Source organism: Cyanistes caeruleus, chromosome 4 (genome assembly GCF_971803275.1).
Source record: "Cyanistes caeruleus chromosome 4, bCyaCae1.hap1.1, whole genome shotgun sequence".
Classification (NCBI taxonomy): Eukaryota; Metazoa; Chordata; class Aves; order Passeriformes; family Paridae; genus Cyanistes; species Cyanistes caeruleus.
In genome coordinates, this window is record NC_141704.1 from 37,295,662 (window position 1) to 37,319,496 (window position 23,835).

At 35.6% G+C, this 23,835-nt stretch overlaps 1 protein-coding gene across 3 annotated transcripts in view; it reads right to left on the reverse strand.

Moving 5' to 3' along the window:
- CFAP54 (cilia and flagella associated protein 54) overlaps positions 1 to 23,835 on the reverse strand; it is a 104,662-nt gene that overhangs the window by 53,949 nt on the left and 26,878 nt on the right. For all 3 annotated transcript variants that reach the window (XM_086887700.1, XM_086887699.1, XM_086887697.1), the window contains exons 16-30: positions 23,718 to 23,773; positions 22,570 to 22,698; positions 21,211 to 21,358; positions 20,325 to 20,402; positions 20,120 to 20,241; positions 16,711 to 16,884; positions 14,373 to 14,465; positions 11,780 to 11,965; positions 10,649 to 10,791; positions 8,476 to 8,623; positions 7,339 to 7,494; positions 5,558 to 5,680; positions 3,412 to 3,546; positions 2,880 to 2,976; positions 24 to 113 (exon numbers count right to left, since the gene is read on the reverse strand). In XM_086887700.1, coding sequence (XP_086743826.1) covers positions 24 to 113; positions 2,880 to 2,976; positions 3,412 to 3,546; positions 5,558 to 5,680; positions 7,339 to 7,494; positions 8,476 to 8,623; positions 10,649 to 10,791; positions 11,780 to 11,965; positions 14,373 to 14,465; positions 16,711 to 16,884; positions 20,120 to 20,241; positions 20,325 to 20,402; positions 21,211 to 21,358; positions 22,570 to 22,698; positions 23,718 to 23,773 — 1,878 coding nt within the window. The remainder of the gene's footprint in view (positions 1 to 23; positions 114 to 2,879; positions 2,977 to 3,411; positions 3,547 to 5,557; positions 5,681 to 7,338; positions 7,495 to 8,475; positions 8,624 to 10,648; positions 10,792 to 11,779; positions 11,966 to 14,372; positions 14,466 to 16,710; positions 16,885 to 20,119; positions 20,242 to 20,324; positions 20,403 to 21,210; positions 21,359 to 22,569; positions 22,699 to 23,717; positions 23,774 to 23,835) is intronic.

Below are 23,835 nucleotides of genomic sequence, written 5' to 3' on the forward strand. Positions count from 1 at the left end.
ATATAAACACCAGCTATCCCTACCTTCTCGATAAGCACGCTCTGATGTCCAACATGAAATTACAGGGTAGAGGAACAAAGGATATTCCTTTCCTGTAAGCTGTGTTCCAGGACCTGCATCAATAACCAAATGAAATCTATTATGAAAAGCAGTGAGAACATACAATAGAACTCCACCCATAACTGACAATTTAAAAAAATCCTTCTCTAGCACAGAGTTTGCCTTTAAATCTCTCACTGTCATCCAGAGAGAAATTCAAATGCTCGCTCTTTTCTTCTAATGTAAGTAGCTGTACAACTCAAATAAGAGCTGATGTGACTGATGAACTTACAGCTACTAGACTAATACAGAGGATGTCTGGAGTTCATCAGAGGTCTAACAAAGAGACATGAAAATCGTATGTGGAGAATAATGTGCAGAAAGGACATGTCAAAATATGTATTTAAGGCTATACAGCAAGAACTGATCACATGATACTGCTATTGACTAATGCTTGCATTCATGATCTGTATATGGGTAATGTAAATAAGTAGAAGATTCTTTTTTCTTAAGCTAAATATTTACATAAAATGGCAGTTAAACACAACTGCATTACTCACTGATGAGCACCAAAACAATGTTACATGTACTACTTGTTATTTTTCCTTAATAAAGAAACACAACCTACAAATTTTGTGCTTAGAGAAGTCCTGTGGTTGAAAAACATCAATGCAGCAAATCCCTGAAAAAAGTAAGATTAAAAATGCACTCTGGAACCAGTTGTAATTGTGTATCAATAGCTACAACCTCCAATAAGTGCCATCAGTTTAGGTCTGTTGAATGTAAATAATGTCCAATTAAGTAGGAACAGGAAAAGCAGACTTTTTAGAAAACCCTTTTAAAGTACTCTCTCCCATGTGACAAGTTCAAAATATGTTCCAATATGCTCTAAATAAGCATTTTCATGAAGAAAAATATGCCCCAAAATTTTTTAATGGGGAAAATTTGAAATTTCAGAATTTGAATTGTACTGTGTATGAAATATTTTGGTTTTCTTTTCTTTTGAAAGAAGCAGGTTCAGCTCTTTTCCATTTTTCTTGTAGACTATCATCAATGGAACGCTAAGTACTGATCCAATTATAAAGATTGCCTATGACAAGGCTTTTTCCAAAATATTTTTAGCAGCAAGCCCTACAGGTGTGCACATTGCCCTAAACCATTCATACATAATTGTTAGGCCAGGTGTCAGTTATGCATGCCTACACTAAAAGGCTTCTTCTCAATTTGTATCCTGAAACTATTGACAAATTTCAACAACAGAACAGACTTTGGTCATCAATTATTTGCTAGCTACTGAAAATGTGGGGTTTTTTCCTAACTGATCAATCCATTAATTTAATTACTATTAAGTAACCAACAAGGTTTTCAATTAACTTACAGAATTCTTTCCTTATGTGACTTGTTCTACAGGAATGTAGGCATCAACATGAGCAAAAATGAAGTAAAAATTATTGCACAGATGAATGGAATTTGTCCATCAGCCCTTGTCCTATTTTTCACGAGAACGCTTCCTCTTCGGAACAAATGTATATACAGAGATGATGGATGATAATGAGAACATGAGGGGTGTGGTCTTGCAGCAAAGGCCAGTTGCACACTGGGCTATACTAGAAACAGCAAGGCCAGCAGGTCAGGGGATGTGACTATTCCCCTCTATTCAGCACTTGTGAGACCACATCTGGGTTACTGTGCCTGGGTTTGGGCACTGCAGTAGACACCGACACAGTGGAGTAAGTCCAGTGAAGGACAGCCAAGATGATAAGGAGCTATAGTGCATGACAAAACAAAAAGAAGCTGAGGGAACTGGGTTTATTCAGTCCTAGGATAAGAAAGCTAAGAGGAATCCACACCTTCCTAATAGGGGGAACACAGAATGTGGAGACTGTCCTCACTGAGAGCACAACAGGCAATTGAAAGAAGCCAGAAATCAGAAAATTCCAAACACATATAAAGAAAACCTCTCTAACCATAAGAGTGGTTAACTATTGGACCAGGTTGCCCATAAGGGTTGTGAAATCTCTTTCTCCAGAAGGATTCAAAACTTAATTGGACGAGCCTCAGAGCAACCTGAACTAGTTGAACCTGTTTTGAGAAGGGGGTTGGAATAAATACCTTCCAGAAATGCCTTCCAACCTACATTATTTTACAGTTCTATACTGTATCTATCTTGTACTCCAAGGAGTACAAGATGCCATGAAAATATAATGGGAAAAAATCAGTAGTGTCTCTGAGTTTAAGTTTCTTTATAATTCTTACTTGTTAATTCATCTAACTTTGGCAGGATTATAAGCCAGAAAATTCTTGTGCCTGATCCAGACTCTAAGATATTTTAAAATTTGTATAGTCATTCCTGAGTTAAAAGGTAGTTAAATACTAGTATGCATGCAACTGCCACACAGGAAGGATAATTTATGTTAACTTCCTTCAGGGAGAGTTTTCTCCACTAAAATTTCCTGCAGTTTTCATTACTACAAGCATTGGAAGAGTATTAAGACAAGCTACAAATGGGCTTTGACATTGCATTTTCTGATTTAAGGAGATAAAGCAAGGCTAAATAACATGGAATCCAATTTAAACATATTGGAAGAACATAAGTATTTGCAGAACTGTTCACAAATGAATATTCCTTTGAAAGAAGAAATAAGTGTTCCAGTGCAAATTACAAAAAATATAAATACACACATCATTCAGTACCAGGTGATAATTACCAAGATCATTATTGCTTTGGTTGATTCATCATGAAAGATACAAAAGTACTTTTTCAGTAAAAGTTTTTTTTACAAACAAACTATAGGAAACTCCATAGACAAAGGTAAGAAGTATTTCAACAGTAGACCCACCTGGTTCTGTCAGTTTGAGGAGACTTGATTCAAGACTACTCAGATTTTCTGCTGCTTTCTTCATTGCTGCTAAATGGGATGCCCTTGAGGAATGGTTCTGAAATATTGAATACTTTGTTATGAAAGCTTAGCTTTAGCTAAAATCAGCTTGTCAATAGTAGAATTTAGCTTAAATCCCAAGTCTTCTAAATCTATATTTTATAATTTCATCAATATTGTCTTATTTTTTTTTTCTGGTGAAATAAAAATTGTGTTCATGATTTTTTTAGCACAGCAGATTTTGGCAAGCATGGGGACTTCCCACCTCTGGAGGTGTTCAAGACCAGGCTGAATGGGGCACTGAGCAGCCCGGTCTAGCGGAAGGTGTCCCTGTCCATGGCTGGGGGTTGGAGCTAGCTGATCTTTAAGATCCCTTCCAACCCAAACAATTCTATGATTCTAGAACAAAAATATTAATAAATCTAGTCTTCAAAATAATAGAATACAGAATTTAGAGAAAAGAAAAAGTAAAAACCTGGGAAACTACTTTTACCTCTTTACCAGTGTGTGCTCTTTCAGTTTTCACATTTCCTGGTAGGCCAGGTGAAACTGCTGGTGAGATCAACAAATTTTTCCCATAGTTAATGATAATTACTGCAAGTTCATATTCTTTCCATGAATGTAGTACCTATAAAAGAATCATCTGTTATACATTTTTTGGTTTACATAATACGTAATATTTCATTACTGTCTACTTATAATTGTCAAAATGCAGGAGTACTATAAATAGAAACTAATTACTCAACATCCAAGTTTCTTTTAGTAAAAAAAAAAAAACAGGACTGTAGATATGTAAGATAATTGGAATTGCAGATCTGTTATCTATGCTTTCTACTTCTGCTTAGCCTACCCCTCAGAGAATAGAAAGGTTTACCCAGAAGTATCTACTGCTGTGATTGACACTCTCCCTGTTCTCAGGCAGTGCTGCTATCAAAGAACATAAAGGGTAACTAAATGATCCTCATTTACCTCTCTGGTATCAAGTGCACATTTTAAAATCCCAACTGTATTAGTGAAAGGACTGGTGAAATTCATTTTTAAATTACGAAATTTATAAATTAACAGTGTAGCGAATGTTTTTAGATGGCTTTATCTTCCTCAGATAGAGTTCTAAAGGCCCAAGTGCTTCTACTATGTGCAAGCTAACTTCACATAAAGATCTTCTTTTTTTTGATCCTACATGTATAGATTACCTTAGGATAAACACAGTACATGACCTGACTGTAAGTCAAAAGAAAAACATATACCATGCTTTAATGAGAAACCTTTGCATTTCACTCATCCACTTAGCTATTCTGTATGCTATCCTGTTGAAATTCTATCTCTAAGGAAAAAAAAATCAGCAATATAAGTGGTAGACATTAAGCTGAGGAATCCAACAACAAACAAACATCAAGGTTTCAAGGCATCTAATATGCTTTATTGGCCCTGATAGCAGTCACCTGGGGCTCATGCCTGTGGGGCCAGGAGCTCCCTCTCAGCTCAAGTCTAAGCCTACAGCCCCTGCTGGCTCCTATACGGCAGGAATGTTGGCTTCCAGATTGGTCCAAGTCATGCCTGGGTGCGGCAATGGATCCACCAGACTGGGCACCTGGCCCATGGACCAACTTCTGAGTTGACATCAGACTGTTCCCATCATGACAGACCAGCCTGCTAGGCTCTGTCTGACCTGGCCACCTCACCAGGCCTTGATCTGTGGACTGACTTCCCAGCTTCAAATCTGACCTGCCTCATCACCACAAATTTACTTGATAATCTGGATGCCTGGCTGAACCTCAATACCAGGTGCTGCTCTGCCAGCCATGGCATTGCCCTTGGCTCCTGGCCTCACAGCCATGCTGGCCTTTTTAGGGGTATTTGATACTGATCTGGTCTTGTGAGGTAAGCACAGAGATTCAGCTCCTATGAAGACCAAGTTGAGGAATCACCAGCACAGGGGAATACTTCAGATCATTAGCCACAGCTCAGCTTCAGTATGAGCTCTTAGCTGAGGTGTACCCAAAGCTAGAGGAAAGCTGGCTTTTTCAGTATCACACATTTCTGATAGCGAGTAATGAACTGCAGCATGTTTCTAAACACGAGGGAAAAAAAATCCAGTAATGTGCTTCTCCTTATCTCACTGAATAGACTGAGTATCTAAATCATAAATGTCATCTACAGATATGTACTATGGTTGAAAGTCAAGGTGTTGTAATTTCTGCCAGCATGCAAGACTAAACAGTATAAAGTCTCTTGTATCTAATTAGCAACTAAAACAGATATGTTAATCTGATTAAAACTACAAATATGGTTTATTTGCAACAAATAAACATTTAAACTTACATATTATATGTACATTACATTACTGAAAACAGTACTACCTTGAATGTAAAATATACATACAAAAATGAAGATCTGATGAAATGGACTAATAGTTACAGACTATTTTCAGAATGAATAGTAAAAAGTCAAAATGCATTGTTATAAAAATGCACTGATTCAAAGATACTAATAAATATTTATATGCTTTTATTATTAAAGACTGCTGATTCTCTAAGATATCATTCTGAAGGCCAGCTTGCTAAATTTCTTTTTTTTTTCTCTAAATGACAAAAGCTATATCTCAAATTAAGCTCTAAGCACAAAAATATGAACCATACCTTTGCTGTATGATATGAAGTACAGGCTATCATATGCTGAATACTCTCGTAACATCCTTCCTGTCTCCTTTGCAAAGTAGCACTTGGAATTTCTTGGAGAACAGCCAAGCATTTAATCAGGATCTGTAAATACAAGGGTTAAAAAGAAAGTTTGGAGTCTGAAGCATACCTAGAAGCTTGAATCTCTGTACAGCCATTTGTATTTCATGGTGAACCTTGAAAATACTTTGAAACCTAATGAATAGGATAAAAAATTAGCTGTACAAATGCCAATAATAAAATTTCCATTTAACTGAGCAGTGTCAGGACTTCAACCACAGCCTTTTGGAATAAATGACATGTTCACATAAAATCACAGATATTAGTATATAGATACATGATGGATATTTTAGCTGATTTAACCAACATGGACTCCAAGAACGTTTAATTCAGTGAGACTACATAATCCTGTTGGAGGACTGTTTAAAAATATACTGAGATGGTAAGAATTTAAAATGAAAAAAAAAGAAATATTTCCAGTATACTGTAAATATAAAATGCTTCTTTCCCCAGTTTTGTCCATAAGAAATGAAAAGAACATCTGGGTAAATTATTTTTCACTTTAATTAAGAAATCTAAAACAGGAGACATTTCCAGTGGCTGTACCAGTACCTTTAGCTGGAGACCACAGCCAGCAATGTCTTAAGCAAGAAGCTATCACTGTATTCAAATTTCTAATTTTTTTATTTTTTTTTTCCCTGAGGACTCCTGAAAACTTCCCAGGGCCCTAAGTGCCCCAGTAGTCCCCCCGTGAGGACTGCTTAACTTGAGATCTCCCCTCACATCCTCTGCCCAGGGCCCAAGTGTGCCAATCAAGCTCAGGCACAAGCCTCCAGAACTGCTGTGCTTGTCTTCAGTTCTTTCTCCTGGATGGACGTTGGAGCTGTGTTGTAGCCTTGTCTCCAGCCTCTGGCTTCAATTCCTGCATATCCTGACTTTTTGTCCTGGATGGACACTGGGCCAGCCCCCTAACCTCACGTTCTCTGGACTGTCAGTGGATCCTCTTACCACAACCCTGCTCTGTCTGCCATACTCAGATGCTGCTGGTCTGTGCCTCACCTGCAGTGCAGTCACCTCATCCTTTCTCACAGAGCCAATATACTCTTATTGCTGCTGCCTAAAAAAGCTACCTAATTACAGGAAAAAGATTTGTGTGTTTCCACTGTATGCCTGCTCAATCTAAAAACCACATCTGCTGCTTCATAAATGGCATGGGAGGATTTAGGTACTCTATTTTTGAAGAAAAGGTGTTCGCTTCTGGAAAGAAGCACAAGCCTGAAAACTAAAGACTGCATTATCAAAACACTGAATAGCTTTCTTTTCTTTAAGAAGAAAACAAAACTGTATATGAAGCAAACATTCCAAATTTAAAAATTAAAAAATAAAAAAAGAACCACAGGCAAATGCTGCTTTTGTTTCCTCAAAATTGCCATCTGCAAATAACATTCAAATAGAAATTACATTGTAGATTCTGCTACAGTTTGAAATACCAACAATCACGCTGAAGAAACAATCAATACTCTGCAGTTACTTCACCATATCTGAGAGCAGAATGTGTGCAGCTTATACCTAACTTATATGCATTGGGGACATATAAAACTCTAAAAGGCTTTTCTTTCATCACCTATTAAGAAGGCAAAACATAGATATTTATCTCTCCAACTGTACTGCCTATTAAAAGTTTAATTTGAATCACTATAACTGCAGAACCTGACAGCTGCTATGTCTTAAAATGCTCTCACCTGAACTACTGGCACTAAAAAAATCTTGTGATAAATAAGTGGGGCAAGGAGGCCATAACATTGTACAACAGACTGCAGGGTGTAACTTGCATCGTTCAACCAGTTGCTAAGTTCAATTGCCACAGTCATTCTTTCACATTCTGCTAATCTAGCAACCTGTAAAAGAAAAACACATTTTGATTTAAATATGCATTCTGTAGTTTAAATCATTTGAGAGTGGAAGAAGACAGATGTTATTGCCATTTAAAAAGCAGGAGAAGCAGCAAATAAGATGAAAGTTTAAACGTGAATTTACATTGACACCTGTTAGAAGTATATTAAAAACAAATTATTCCTGATACTAAAGGAAACGATTGCTCTTGATCTAATTGTGCCCTCTGAGTTTGCCCATATAGTTTATAAATTGAGGCTGATTAATAACCTCACACTATGTAGAGCAGAAATTTCACATGCTAGTCTCTCAGAGTAGGTAGGGGAAGAATAATTCCTTTCTTTGCCATCAAGTTATCTGTTGCAGTCCTTGCAAGTGAGAGTTGATCTTGTAAAGTCACTGCGTAATGAACTGCCCACATATTTTACAAGTACTTCAGCAAAGAAAGGAACAGAATAGGAATGCAATAAAACAGAAGGCAAAGCTTGACTATCCAAATAAAAAAGAAAGGGTGTATTTGTCATTAACATGCCATTATACTATAAAAAACTCTGAAATAAAATATTAGTATATTAAAACCATGAAACCCTGTTAGAAGTCACATCTTGATTAAGATACATGTATTAAATAGCATAAATGTTTAAGATTAAAAATTCAAGGTAGATCTTAATAGGACAAAAATAACTATTCTTATACTTCTTTCTTATATTATAGTCTACCACCACTGAAGTAAAGAAAAATCCTTCAGTAGGAATCAGTGGGCTTTGGATTAGTCAATAAGTGTTTCAGAACCATCATTCCAGCAGGATCTGAATAGCCAACAGCTTCTGAAATACTTCAGAAAGAAAGAAAGAAAGGCCATGTAACCCACAGAAGATGGAATATTCTGTAAACAGGATTAGTTGATTGCCACATCTATCTTGCAATATCTTGCAATGATGAAAAAGTAAAATCAAATCCAGTATATTGTTTTAAACCACACATACTTGCTCCTTATAAAGTATCTGATTGGAACAGATGGAATCACAGAAGAGTGCTCCTTCCATGACACTGATGTCAGAAACAGCAAATATATTCCTCAAAAAGAGGTGCAAGGTAATAGGAGAAGCCTGAGATACAGCTTTAAAACATAACCTACAAAACACAAAAGCAAAAGAACGGTAAAAGCATGCTAATTATGATTAAAATCTCACATGCCTGACACTGCATTATAATAAAATGAAGTCTTTAGTTTTAAAATTATGGACAAAAAGGATTAGTATAACTTTTTCTGGAAATAAGAGTTACATATAAAACTGAAAAATTGCTTGAAATTTCTAAATTAAAAATGAAATAAATAAAAATATGACTTCTTTTGAAATTGCTATCCACTTTCTACTAATCTATGACTTTTCCTTATTCATATCATCTAATACAGTGAAAGCAATTTTGAACTGTCTTTGAAAACTTGAGATGCTACAGCTCATTTATTTTCAGTCTCCTTTTACACATTGTTCTTCTGTATTCTGATAATGATACAAGCAGTTGTGAAGTCCATTACTAAGTATTACTAACAGACTCCTTTTCAACACTTTTGTCTTGTATTACAAGTCTCAAAAGAATCTCTTTTCCTTTGCTTGCTTTTCTGTCAAGATATTTTTTGGTTGGTTTTTTCCTTCCCTGGGCACAGAGAGACATTTGTACTTGCTGTATTTTTTTAATATTTTTGTTACAGGAAAAATCCTATGGTTTTGAAGTATAAGAATTCCTTCCTCTCCTAGATTGTGTTTCCTGAAAAAGACTGAAACTCGAGAAGGAAGATCAAATAGACGCATTCGCATACTTGACATTACCAAGATACCACCACCAGGGCTTCTGGCTGGAAACAGAGGTTTCCTTTCTTTAGGCTCCCTCTGCTGTCCCTTTAGCAAGTCCAATTTCTTACCTACTGCTCAATAAAACTGAAACTGCTCGATACCGCAGCTGTGAGAATCTTCCATGTTAATTAGAAAAAAAATAAAAATAAAAAATAAAAAAGAGGCTTGGCCATAACTGTCAGAAAAGCAAAATCCCTGGAATTGGTTTGCACAGCTGCTTAAAAATTTCTGTCTTTATCTGATTTATCTGAAAATAGACTCATTACAATGTTATCTCTAGAGCTGGATGTGTTAAAAAAAACTGCTTACGAAAAAAATATAATGACAAAACAAATGCAGAAAACAGCACAATGACTATTCCTGCTTTGTTGCCCAGGCCAGGGATAGATCAAAAAAACCCACACAATCATTAAATAGGATGTGCAGTGATTATCTGCCAGCATCTATGCAGTCCACAGGCTGGATGCAAATCCCAAGTGCTGCTATGGCATGTAACATCAAGAGCCTTGGTGCACCTCTTTGTCAGCTATCAGACACATGGTGGCACTTAAAGGGCAGATGGTGAAGTTGATTATTTGTATTCAGTTATATTGGATATTAATTCATTATCAAATCATAAATAGCTGACTTACATATAAAACTATTTTTTATAATATTTCATGTCTATTATTTCCTAAAAAATTCTTTTATCTGGGATTAAATTCAGTTTTGATGTATTTCCAAACCTGGATCTACTGAATTTCAGTAAATGCAACCACAAAATTTTTAGCTGGGCTATGAAAAACTTACATAATTATGGTTGAGCATTTGAAATTTTTTCATAAAAGAATTAAATATCTCTAAAGCCCTTTAGCATATGAAAAGATTATTGGCACATTATATAGCTACCCCAAAATAAAATTAGTAAACATTTACCTATTTTGGTTGGCATTCTTGACAAAATGTTCACAGTTTCTGAGATCTATTGCTTCCTTAATTGGAAAGTCAGGAACCCAGTGCACATGATACATTTTGCTCATGAAAATGCATCACATAAAATTAGTACTCACTTTAGAAATGCTTCACAATTATCTTAAGAAAACAGCCATTCTAAAGAATTAGGTGTGCAAATGTTAGCAGTTCCATAAATAATAAAAATCCTCAGCTAATTATAAACTTTTTTTTTCAGGACATTTTTCATATCACAAGCCAGAACAGAATTCCACAACTTGAAATTCTTCTAAATAAAATGTGCACATCTATAATGAGAAAATAATTATAGATAACGAATTAACTATTATTTTAATTTTGTTTCACCAATTACCTTTTTTCAGATATAGTCAAATTACTACTTGCAGAAATAACAGCTGCATTGGGAGGCAGTGGAGAAGAATCCAAAACAAAGTAATCCCACATTGGTGAAAATGTTGCTCTGGCTAATCTAAAGTTGCCTGTCTGATAGGCTACCTACAAAACAAACAAACAATGAGCCGACATGTTCATGAAATAACCAAGCCAAATAAAATTATAGGATAAATAATGTTTCAAAACTCCCCACATGTAAATTTACAATTTCTCTAAGAATATTCTGGCACAGTTGAAGAAAATACACGTAGCAACAATTGGATCCTACAAATATTACAGCAGTTCAGATTCAGTATCAGAGAAAGCAAAGGAGTTCCTTAATTGCTGACCAATGCTCCAACAGCCCTGTGTGGAAAACCATACAGGCATTGTGCTGAAGCTTTTGAAGGCATATAAATTAATCTAGGTTCATTTTTCTTTTGCTAATACTGAAGGCAGAATGTCCTTCAGTTTTGAATAACAGCATGTAAACTAAGCCAAATAAGTAGGCATAAATTCACATGGATATATCTTACACTGGACTATTTTAGGAAAGCTTCTAACTGTTCCAAATGATCTCTCTATAGGGTTAGACAATTTCACTTTCCTCTGTGTCACAATCTGTTTTAAATATCCTCTAGTAAGAACACAGAAAATTATAGTGATCTGACAACCATTGTGGTCTCTCACAAGATACTACAAAACTAATTTCAATATGAAAATGGTTGCCCTTGACACTTGCTAAAGTTCAATAACATTTTTTATTCCATAATGACTAACAAGATGATTTCTAGTACTTGGTCTCAACCACAAAAATGAAAAAAAACAAATTAAAAAAAAGAAAAAACGAGAAGAAAGAAGTAAAATGCAGACTGTAAAACAGAGATGGGTAAGAAAACTGAGCCCTCTCCACTTAACCTGACATTTCTGATAATTTTGAATTAAGAATCAACTTACCTAGATACACGATTTTTATGTTAAAATTGTGATTTGTGCTTATCAAGGCAAGAAGGTCTCAAGTTGTTACCAGATGCAGTTTTAGAACAACCATTGAAAACAAATAATTACAACCAAATGGAAGTAGGGGTCCATTATCATATTCTAACCCTACCTGAGTTAAATATGATCGAACAGTAGTAGCAGAAAGGGGTGGGTAGGCAAGGATTGGCTTAGTCATTTGGCCAATGGCATCCCCAATAAGTTTTCCATCTGAAGAATATGCTGCGACGGCAAATATGTATTTCTCATTGGCATCTAACCCTTGTACTTCAAAGAGAATTTTCCCATTCGCTGGTATCTACCAATAAAAATATTTTTCTAGTTACACTCACTGTACATATCAAAAACAAGTCACAAATTCTAAACTTTTATTATTAAACAAACTATTTAATGTCTTGGATACAATCAAAGTACAATCCAGATTAATAGTATGTCATATACTAGATTCTTGTATTAAATTCTTGAAAAGAATGAGAAACTATGAGAAAACAGTGAAATGATAGGTGAAGCATCAGTTTTCTCTAGAATGCCAATGCATATGCAGAGCAGATAACCTAAGAGAACAGTTAAGTAAAAGGACCTGATGTTTTTCTATGATTCTTCTGTCCATTTGAACATTCACACAGTGATTGTCCATGCTTACAGTCACTGAGCTGAAACATTCTGTCCCTGAGCTGCGCTTCCAGACAAAGACCATACTGCTCTCCTTCATACATGCCACCTTCTTGCATCAGGTATAGGCAGAGATATCTCTGCTCCTTTCAGCACCAGAAAAAGCACTTTGAAGTTTGCAAAGCAAACAACATACTTTCAAGATCTTAATTTTTCTTTCAAGTAATTTTATACCTGCACTTTAATATCATGGCTCACTCCTAACAAAATTTTCCACCTTCCTCTCTGTGACCAAGGTGACTTACACAAGGAAGATCTGAGGACTTCAAGGGTCTTGAAACCAGAAACAAGTGCCAGCAATGGAAGGATAACATGAGAATCAGTATCAACAGAATGGTCTTATTCAAACAGTCTGTCCTTCACAAGGAGACCTCTGAACAACTGAAATCCCTTCAGATGCTGGGGCTGAATCCCGAACCAGCAGACCAGAAATATCTATACAACAGTCTGAAACATCCCTTTATGCTTAGTTAATAGATCATTTGACCCCCAAGAACTCTAAACATTTTTCTTGGAGTCAGCAGATAGAGGTTTTGTCTGCAGATCAGCATTTTGCAAAAGCCTATCCTAAAGCAAACAGAAGTTCCAATGCAGAGGCATATGGTTAACCTCAGGTCTGTGTGCATCCAGCGCCTGTCAGAGCTAAGATGGTCAGTGGTTTAGATGGACTACAGCAAATTCACAGAAAAAACAGCTGGCAGTGGGCTGAAAGTCAAACAGTCAAACTTGCCAAACACTTAATTCACCTGATACAGAATGGAATATTGAAACTAACTTGTGAAATACTACATGAAGCTTGGTTTTGTGGATTTGATGATCAGAGTATTAGGAATTACATCAAAGCCTCTACTGCCAGTACCTACACACACCTTCTCTTTCCATACACTTTCTTTTAAGGAGAGGCACCAGGGGAATAGGTGCAAAGGGGAAGATTCCCTCTCCATCACCAAACACTATCAGTGTTCATATCAGTGTCTATCAGTGCACATATGGAGTTATTGCTTGCAGAGCCAGGAAAGCCTGAAACATCAGGCAAAAGAAGTTGAGATCATTCTTCTGTCAGAAAGCACAAGAGACCTGCCCTGCAAAGAACAGAACTTTTCATAAAGATTTTCAGACATAAAAAAGGTCACTGAGGTGATCAATGAGGTGTTAGACTACAGAAAAATCTGCTGAAGAGGATATTCTGAAACTTTCTTGCTCCTTTCCTAAATCATAAGTATTATCCTTTCCTAAATCACAGTATTTGGATGGTTCATTGTTATCATACTGGAGGAAAATGCAATAGTAGGCATGAGTGAATGAAAAACAGAACTTTCTCAGTCTGCAGAAACACCAGAATATGATACAAAGAGGGGAAAAAAACCTTACTAAAAATGCAAAACCAAACCAACAAAGCAGAAAAAAAAAAAAATCCAAGAAGTTTAAATTGTAATGAACAATAACGTAGGAGTACTAACACAGTCAACACGATCAGTCATAAGTAATTAAAGATGTAAGGGATGATTCACCATACCACATGTTCACAGAATGAAAGGGAAAGAGCATGAACCTAGAAATAAACTGTGTCTGAATGTGAAGGTTATTGAAAAAGTTGTATTATCATGCTGCCAGAATTAAGTAAGGCAATGTCTTGCTTAGAAGAAATAGCTGATAGGTGTTACACAATTAAGAAGAATAATGAATTTTTATCTGTTTAGAACGTATCTTTTTTTCTAATTCTTGGAAAGAGTAGTGTCTGTAATACACTCTAGAAATATTTCATATACTTTATTTTACTTTTGCATTTCTTAGAAATCACTCAAAAACCCATAGTTATAACAAGGTAGGGATTTGTTTAACTTGAAGCTTTTGAGTAATTTAATTTCTTATTCAAAAAAGATTCCTGGAAGTTTTTTTGGTATAAAGATACAAGAGTTTGTCAAAGGCTTAGCCAGTTACATTTTAAAAAATGTATCAGATAGAAAGATTCAGAGTTGGGGTATTTTTAGAGGAAGAGAGAATTACCTAAGCAAGTTTTACCTCTGTCTTACCTGTTCTCCTGAATTTTGAAGTTTATTGCTATTTAACCTTACTTTTGTATGACTTCCTCCTGCTGCACAGCCAAAAATACAGTACCATGAAACCTTTAAAGAAAATGAGAACAAAATTAGTTGATGCACAGTATTATTTCCAATTTTTGCCTAATGTCGAATGCACAAATTTTGTGAAAACAATCTCTACAAAAAACCTCAGCTTAGTTATAAAAAAGTATAGTCTAACTGCACTAAAAACATCAATTATTTTATTTAGCTGCAAAACTAGATATACTACTAGTGGCAATAAAAGCAGATGATTCTCCATAATCCTAACCCCATCTTGAGTTACCCTATTCCTCAAAGCTATCTCAAAGCACAAACTCTACAGGCCATAGATTTAAAATCACCTAGATCCATTATTTGATCCATGCAATGGTACTCTTCTAAAGCTGGGATTGAGTTCCAATCTAGCAAACTACTTCAAGGACAGATCCTTAAAATCAGGCAAAAGAAGTGCAGGTATGACATGCTTTCCTTCTGATGTGCCAACTGCAGAGCTCAGATTCCTGTCATCAAAGCTGCTGAGGCTGCACTCCATCTCACTGTCATCACTGAAGGTACTGAAGAGCATCAGTCCCAAAAGCGAGCTCTAAGGGACCTCACTCATCACCATCCACTACCTGCACATAGAGCCCTCTCTGGCTGTGTCCATCCAGCCAATTCCTTATCCACTGAATGTCATCCATCAAATCTGTGTCTCTTCAATCTGGAGATCTGCATGTCATGTGGGACCATATCAAAGGACTTACAGAAGTCTAAATGTGACATTTGTTGGTGCTCCCCTGTTGACTGTTTTTCACTAGATGTTATTGAAATTGTGAAGATTATTTTCAGCAAATGAGCCTTAAGATCAGAAAATTTCACAGGTATTTTGACTCCTAGTACAAGAACTACATTTGTCTAATTAAATCCTAGGCACACATTTATCCTAAGAATAAATACTAAAATCCTAAGTATTCAGTTAGAAACTTCTACATTAAAAAACTAGCTTTCCTATCTGCTCAACAGCTATGTGCTAACTTCAGAAAAAAATTTATTTTAGATTATCCGGGTTCAAATTATAACAATAATCACACTTCGCCATCTAGTGGCCCAAGATGCTGCATTCACTCTCCTGTATCAAACAAAATGAAGTTTGAACATATACTAAAATAAATGAACTACAAAATTTTAAAGGGTTGGGGTTTTTTTCCCCATTTTAGAGTCAGTAAGGATAAAAATTATAAACTCCTCCCTGACTAAAATATTTTAAATTTACTAATAAAACTGCAATAAAACTGCAGGTTATGAAACAACTGTTCACAGAAACATTCTTGCCACTATTAATAAGATTTGAGTTTCTACTGGGTCTATACACATGATTATTTTGAAGAAGCTTGCAAAATCACTATGATTTCTCTCAAAAATAACCTGCATAGTGTGTTTTTCATACTTCCGCCTGTTTGAATCCTTTCTGGACAAGGGAGGGAGAATAAGGTGATTTAGAAAAGTCAGAAGATATTTACCAAGGGCAAATAAGGGCTGACCCCCATGACTTGAAAATTACTTGATTAGCAGAAGAAGGAGGAGGAGTAGATGCCATTTACTTTTCACAGTAGTGCATGGCAGGAGAAGGAAAAACAAGATCTAAATTGAAGCAAGGGAGACTCCAACAGTACATGAAAAAAAAAGTTTTCTTTCATGTTGCCCTGTTGGAACACACTTCCAGAGGAGCTCTCTCCATTCTTGGAAGTTTTCAGAACTGACTGCATAAAGCTCTGAGCAAACTCACTTAGTCTCACAGGCAACTCTACGTCAAGCAGGTTGGACAAGAGACTTCTCCTAATGCCCCCTATGTCCTGTGACTCTACATGCTCAACAGAAAGTGGATTATTTCCACCTGAACTATGCCACTTCAACATTTCATCAACAGAGACTTCAGTGTGGAACTTTTTTTGCATCACATGATGCAACAGTCTTGCCTCTCTTCAGAGGGTAACTAGGAATATAGTTGCAACCCCCAAGCAAGAAAATTAGCTTTTAATAAGTGGAATAAGTAAGTATTAGACAACAGAAGCACCAAGGGACATGATGCATGAGATTAAGAAAGTCTCATGCAAATGTGAAGATCAAAACAGTGAGTCACAGAGGAAAACTGACTCACAGAGGACAAAAAAAGGGATACTTAATTAAGTCAGAATAACATAATCCTCTCAGGAACAAAGAAAAATGTTTTGGTATAGCACTGTAAAACAACTTTTTCTCTTGTGTATGGTTTAGTTATTTCTTATGCAGTCATCATGAAAAACATTACCTGAATATCTGAATCAAATGGGGCTGGTTTAAATGTCATGGAGCAATGTGATCTGGAAAGCAACAGAGGAGGAGGAGGAGTCCTGTTGTTTTTCTTGCTGCTCATAGCTTCTTTGAGACTGCGATACAATGCACTTTGTTCAGCTTCAACCTGCTCAATTAAACTTAGTGCTTCCTATGATTGAAATTAAAACAAAAGAGAAAACTATTAAAATATAACAATCAGATTTAAATTTTATACATTATTTTCAAATTCTCGTAGAAAATTTCACTGCTACATACAAAACTTTCAGTAGCTTTTCATATTACCCTACATCCTAAATGAGGATGAACGGTACTTTGTGTAAACTCATATATGCAGATTAATTTCAGAATTGGAGAATGCAGGGTTACCTATGAAAGAAACATATCCAGTTTTGGAAGAACCCATAGGAAAAAAGAGAGTGGTCACATATAATGCTGACAAGCAATTAGTGCCAGCCAGGGGTTACCTCCAAGAAACAAAAAAGATATCAACTCCTATTTAGGAGAGAGCTAGAAACCTAACCTGTGCAATTTCTAGAGGAGCTGTAGAAACAGTTAGACTGAATTTATTTGTACTTCAGAAACAGAGGGGGAAAAAATTAAGTCTACAAATAAATAAAAAGGAGGAGAATTTGGGTCCAGAAAAGGTAGGGCTAAGCCATTTTCCCCCTGGTTATCTGTAGACAGCTGAAAGCTGACAGTCAGCTGTCAAAGATGTGGGGGAACCTTGCATACAATGATTATGTGGCCATTTGGTTGGAGGCTACACCTTTTTCTTACTTGACTGAATAGCAACTTGGTAGGTTTCTTCACCTTGACTTCACTGCCAGTTCAAGAGAAACTTAACATGGAAATCTAATATTCAGAACTTAGTACTTCTATATCTTTACTTGTGGCAGCTGTTCAGCCCATAATAAAGCCAAAAAAGGCCAACTCACAGAGATGAACAAGGATTACATTTTGTGTAGCGACAAGAAATGACGTATTCCTACAACCAGAAACTTTATTATTTGAAGAATTTTAGTACCCTACACTAGACCAAAGATTTAGGCTGATCTGAGTCTGAAAGACAAAATGAAAAAAAATTCCAAGTTATTGGTAGTTCAGTGACAATCCTTTAATCTTATACCTTAACAGGTCTTTGTTTCTGTCCTCATATGTTTAGAAGACTACACAACAGTGGGTCAGATCACAGACTGAGTAAACCTGGAATCTCATATCCAAAAATTATGAAAAGACTAGAGGTTTATGGTAAAATGAGTGAAACAGGGAGCTAAGATTTAATAGAACCTCTTGCATAGCTAATCACTTTCACAGCCCTACCACTCCACCCCATTCCCTCCCCCTTTAGCACCCTTTAGCATCCACCGTAATGGGACATATTACAGGAAGGATACAAGATAAAGAACAAGATATGGAGTGACTCCATGATTCAACCATTCAGCTTTTGCAAGCAGTAGTTTAAAGCTTCATTGCTTCCTTAAAACTATACTTCTCCGTGGCAAGCAGTCCTATGATACAGTTTTTCACTCAAAGTATCACGGACTCATACTTGTCTGAGGACACATTTCTGGTAAACACAAGGGTGGCAATGCTCCCATGTGGAATAAAGAGGGCGTTGTGACTGAGAGTGGTGTCACTGCGTGACCTGTACTTCAGTAATTGTAGAACTTGGAAGATAATAAATGTGGCAGTGTTGCAAGATGAGCAAGACTAATCTTGAAGTTGAGGAAGCCAAATGTCACCATGAAAACCCCAAATGCTTGAACTGTGATAAAACACATTTTATCCCTGCCTCTGTCACGGACTTGCACCATGGTATTAACTTAATCACATTATTTCAATTTTACAACTGGCCCATGACAACTACCAGTGTATCCAATTCTGTAAAAACTTGGATAACCCACTAGACATATAGGACAGGAAGAAAGAGCTAAACAACTGTGAAAGAAATAATAAAAATGCACAGCAGTTAAGCAGTTTGATGTAATTGAGTAAACACATATGACTCAGAAGCTTCCATATTCTACTCAGTTGTTTACTGCATGAGAAATGGTTATTTGTATGCTTCTCAAAATAAAATAAACTGCTTCCTATTTTGCTAAATAATAAAAACAGATTTGTAGGATATTGTGCTGATTACAGGAGAAAAGACCAGAAGATGCAAGTAGTTCAATATAAAACTTTACAATAAAAAAAGCAAAAGCATGAAAATAAAAGTATGGATTTGCTGTTTATTAAGTGAGTACCATCCACCTCAAGCAGTAAAATTAATTTAGCTTATAATTAAATATTTCATCATAAAATAAATGTCAAAGAGATCATGCTAAGTTTGTCCAGACAAAATTAATTCTGGTATTTTCTGGAAACTACCTGCAGATACATTTTTTTATCTACATCTTTCTTGGTGAAAAGTGCACAGAAGTAAAATGTAGTGAAGGTCATTTTTGACAGGTAAATGTTTGCTTAGGATAACCAGATATTTCTTGGGAATTGCTTGTAAGTCTTCACTGGTGACTGTAGTTACAACTTTCATACTGTATCACAGCATCTGATATGATATTCATAAATAACATATATTTTACAAATATATGAGGTATTTTTAATGTATGCATTTTCTGATCCAGTTTTTGCATTCTTCTGATGCAATAAATATATGTATTACTTATCATGCTTCCAAATTTGTGGCACTTAAAAGAAAAACAATTTCTAGTGACTTCTTGTTTAAAATACTCTTTTATATATTATATATTGAAAATTGCAGATTCTGTTATCTGTTATACAGGCTATAAAGAAACTTCAAGCCCTGTTGATGAGCTTTTTCATGGGCAGATGCTGGCACAAAGGTCAATGGAAATACTGTCATGACTTCAAAAGACTGAAACAAACACAGGAAGACTCTGCTTTTAGCTCAAATAGATTCCACAATCCCAATATATAAACTGGTTTTTTAGAATGAATAAAATAAAGTCCATGTCATCATCACCAGCTAAAGCATTCTAAGAAGACTTGAAGATCTTGGAAAAAGAACAATGTCGAAGATTACAGTAAGGAAACCTGAATGACATTTTGGCAACATATAGGTTCATAACTGCAAAGTGCAGGAGATAAAATAGGAAGGAAGGAAAGATCTTATCTTATCTCAGGTTTCCTGAAATTTGCATGTATGCACAAAATTTGGGGATGTGCCCTTTCTTTGTTTTAAGGTCACTTTACTCTTTGAAACTTCAGAAAATATTGACAATACAAGTTAAAAACACATGATGACCCTCAAGTTCCTTCCATTTTTGTTTTTATAAAAAGTAGTATTACATGTCTTAATTACACAGAACATGAAAAACTGTGCTAATGGTAAAGCATTTCTATCATAAGGTTCTTGTTATTACCTCCAGTAGCTGCCTTTGGGAAGTAGTAGTTAACTCTTCAGGGAACTTCTGTGCAGCCTTTTGCATCAAAAAGATTGCTCTGGATAGCTTATTCCTTTTAATTTTTTTCATTATAAGTTCCTCTAAAAAACAGATATTTTAAGATATTTATGAAACAGTGGCAATAATTTATTATACTTCTAAAATCTTAAGTAATAAGTCTTACCTGATAAATACTGGAAATCTTCAGTATTCTTTTCACAAGACTTAGTAGACTTAAGACATCTGTCAACAACTTGAGTACCTGTGTAGGATGGAAATATTGAGTTATTTTGATAGTGCTATTGCAAAAAAATTGAGTGAGAGGCTAATACGTAGTTTTATAGTAAAGCTCTGCTCTGTTTCACATTCTTTTCTTTGGTTCAAATAGAACTTACTGTACAGATCATACCACTAAAAATACTCCATCCTCCTGCCTACATTTTTAGTAGTTATATTAACACCACAGAAAAAGAGAGGTTTGATCATAGGGAGCAGGGCACAGTGTAGCTCTGCAGTGTCAAATTAATACTAGGTTTTAATTTTAAACAACCAAAACAACACTAAGAATGAGAGAAAAAGCTGAGTTTTTTTCAGAAGCCATTTAGCAAAAGTGGAGTTATCTGCTGACTGGAAAGATACAGAGACAACTTCACAGGAGTAGAAGTTCAAATTACCAAAAGCACTGAATAAAATATTTAAGTCATTCTCTAGAGAGAAAATTAGCATTACAGAAAAAAAAAAATCTGCAGAACATCCCCCGATTTTTCTTTACTGGCATTATAAAAGTTAATATTATAACTAAAATGCAACAACTGTCTAGGAATTCAATCCATTAACTGCAGCAAAATTTAACTGCCATTGGATGAGTAAAGTTTGGAGACCAGTATCATGTAAATATAAATTCTGCAAATTCAGTACAATATTTCTGGTATATAAATGGTATATAAACTGCCAAAACATCAGCTCCTCTCCAGAAAGCAGATACTCCTTTACTTCTTAGTACTACAGAATATACTAGCAAAAAGGCTCTAATCAAGTCATGAAGATTATTTAACTTTACTGAAACCTACCTTGTGTAATTTTAAGAAGTTTCACAGCTACTCGATGTTGGGCCTGAATGAGCTCCAAGTGTAAATCTGTTACAAAACCATTATCTGTTCCTGTTTTAGCATCACCACATCCCAGAACAGAATTCAAATTCTGATCATTTGAGTCTACCTAATGAATAGGAAGCGGCAATTAAGTAAATACAAAATTCCGCTATTTACCTTACTGTATTTTTCTTGATATTGATATTATTTCAGTAAACTGACAAAACTGAAATTTGTCATATTTGTGTAATAGGCAGTCAATCAAGAAAGCATGGAAAGGAGAGTGACCAGATGGAGAGAGCACAGATAATTCACAGAGAACTAGACAATAGAAAACTGGATCAATAATTAAGGCAAAACCGCGAAAACTCTTTTACTGTGTTACCAATGCACAAAACAAGTATCATATTTAGAAAATTTGAACTCACATCAAGAACAAAAACTGATTTTAATAATAAACAGTTGCAAGTAATAAATATGAACAGGATTTCTGCTCTTATTTTACACAAGAAACCTATATATTATAATTATTTCAAAATAAAATGTTAAAGAAAGCCTAAAGGAGTTCATAGTTTATTACTGAAAGAGAAAAATGCTCTTTCAACTCATGCTGGCTTTGGCTTGGGCAGAGCTAGTTTTCTTCGTGGTAGCTGGTATGGAGCAGTGGTTTGGATTTGTGCTAGAAACAGTGTTAATAATGTCAGAGATATCTTCATTACTAATGAGCAGCGCTCACACAGCCTCCAGGCGGTGACAGCAGTGCTTCTCACACCACCTCACCAGAGAGGAGGCACAAGAAGCTGGGAGGAGGCACAACCAGGGCAGGTGATCCCACTGACCAAAGGGATATTCCAGCCCATACAACATCACAGCCAGTACGTAAACCTCGGGGAAGGAGGAAGGGGCAGATGTGCGAGTGATAGCATTTGTCTTCCCCAGTCACCCACGCTACATGTGATGGGGGCTCCTGGAGTTGGCTGAACACCTGCCTGCTGTGGGAAGAGGTGAATTAATTCCTTGTTTTGCTTTTGCTTTCCCCATTAAACCATCCTTATCTCAACCCATGAGTTTTCTGGCTTTTACCTTTTCCCCAGGACACTGAGGGACTGGGTGAGCAGCTCTGTGGGGCTCAGTTGCCAGCTGGGGTTAAACCACAACACTAATATGCAGAGATATTTTTTTTTTTTCTATTCTCTTCTTACGTGGGCAAGGAAGATGAGGTACATTTGATAGTGCTAAGATTTCTAAATAAAATTAATTTCTAAATATATTAAATTTGTGTCATCGAAATATATTACTGATAGATTTTGTTGCAGTGTAGCTTTTTGTAAATTTTACCTTTGTACAGCAGTTGTCAAATATCGACTTTCCATCTGGTAAAAGGGTCATTAACCGAGATGTGTTCATGTCATTAATTGCTTTTTCAAGAATTTCATAAGCAATTTTTAATTGTTGCGTCGGTGTTTTCTGAAATGAAAATGTAAACACATTTCCTTAGATAACATAAAAAAAGTATGTTACTATCGAAAGTAATGTGCTTTTCTTCTTAGCTGTTGAAGTTTAAAACTGTCAGATTATCTTTACATAGGTACAGCTCCTCATACTTCAATATACTAATATCAATGTTTTCAATTTCAAGTAGGACTGAAATGAAATCAGCTCAATAAAAAAAAAAAAAACCCAGAAAAAAACTCCCAACAAAACAAAACCACAAACCAAAAGCAAACAAAAACCCCTTAGAGTTAGCTTATAGCAGAATGAAACCAAACTTAAAGAATTAAATTGAAACCATAGTACTTGCAATTTTTCAATAATCCATTAAACATTACTAAGAAAACACAGTGTTTTCAGGAAATACCACCTTTAAGTAGAGTGTCACTGAACTAAACCTTGTCCATGTAAGTATAAATGTATATAAATGTAAGTATTAAGAGACATGACTGACAACACCCCCCAAATCCTCAGACTAACACATATCATTTGTCCTTAACATGCTTTAGTAAGCCATTTGATTGGACAGTTCTGCAAAGTGTTGAACAAAGCAAGGAAATTCAGAATTTCATGTATTCCACATAATCCTTCCAAAAAGAAGGAAGCAAAAACACAACCCAAAGTATTTTCCTAAATTAAGCAAGAACTAAAATTCCTACCATCCTAATAAAATGTGCTATTAAACCATTCAAGGCTGGTACTACAGATTGGCATAATAAAAAGGTATACAGTGGAAATTAGTATGCTCATGCTATAACAAAGCTTTCAAATATAATCTCTTCCAGAAAAAGGATTGATAAAAAAGACTCAGGGAAAATTTTCAAATTTTATTTCAGCTGAAAAAGTATCTTTGCTTTTTTCCTCTGCACTAGAAGGATTTCATGAAACATTTCATCTTTGTAAAACTAAATACAAAATCATATGAAAAGCTTCCAGCAGAAGTATTCTTATTCTATTCAAAATCAATGAATCAATTAAGATAAATTGGACGTTACCATCAGTATTTCAGGCATATCACAGGTTTCATCTTGAGAAAGAGAAGCACTTCCTCCTTTTTATAGGGAGAAAAGCAGAAGTGAAAAATCAAATAAATCCAGAAAATTTTAGTACCAT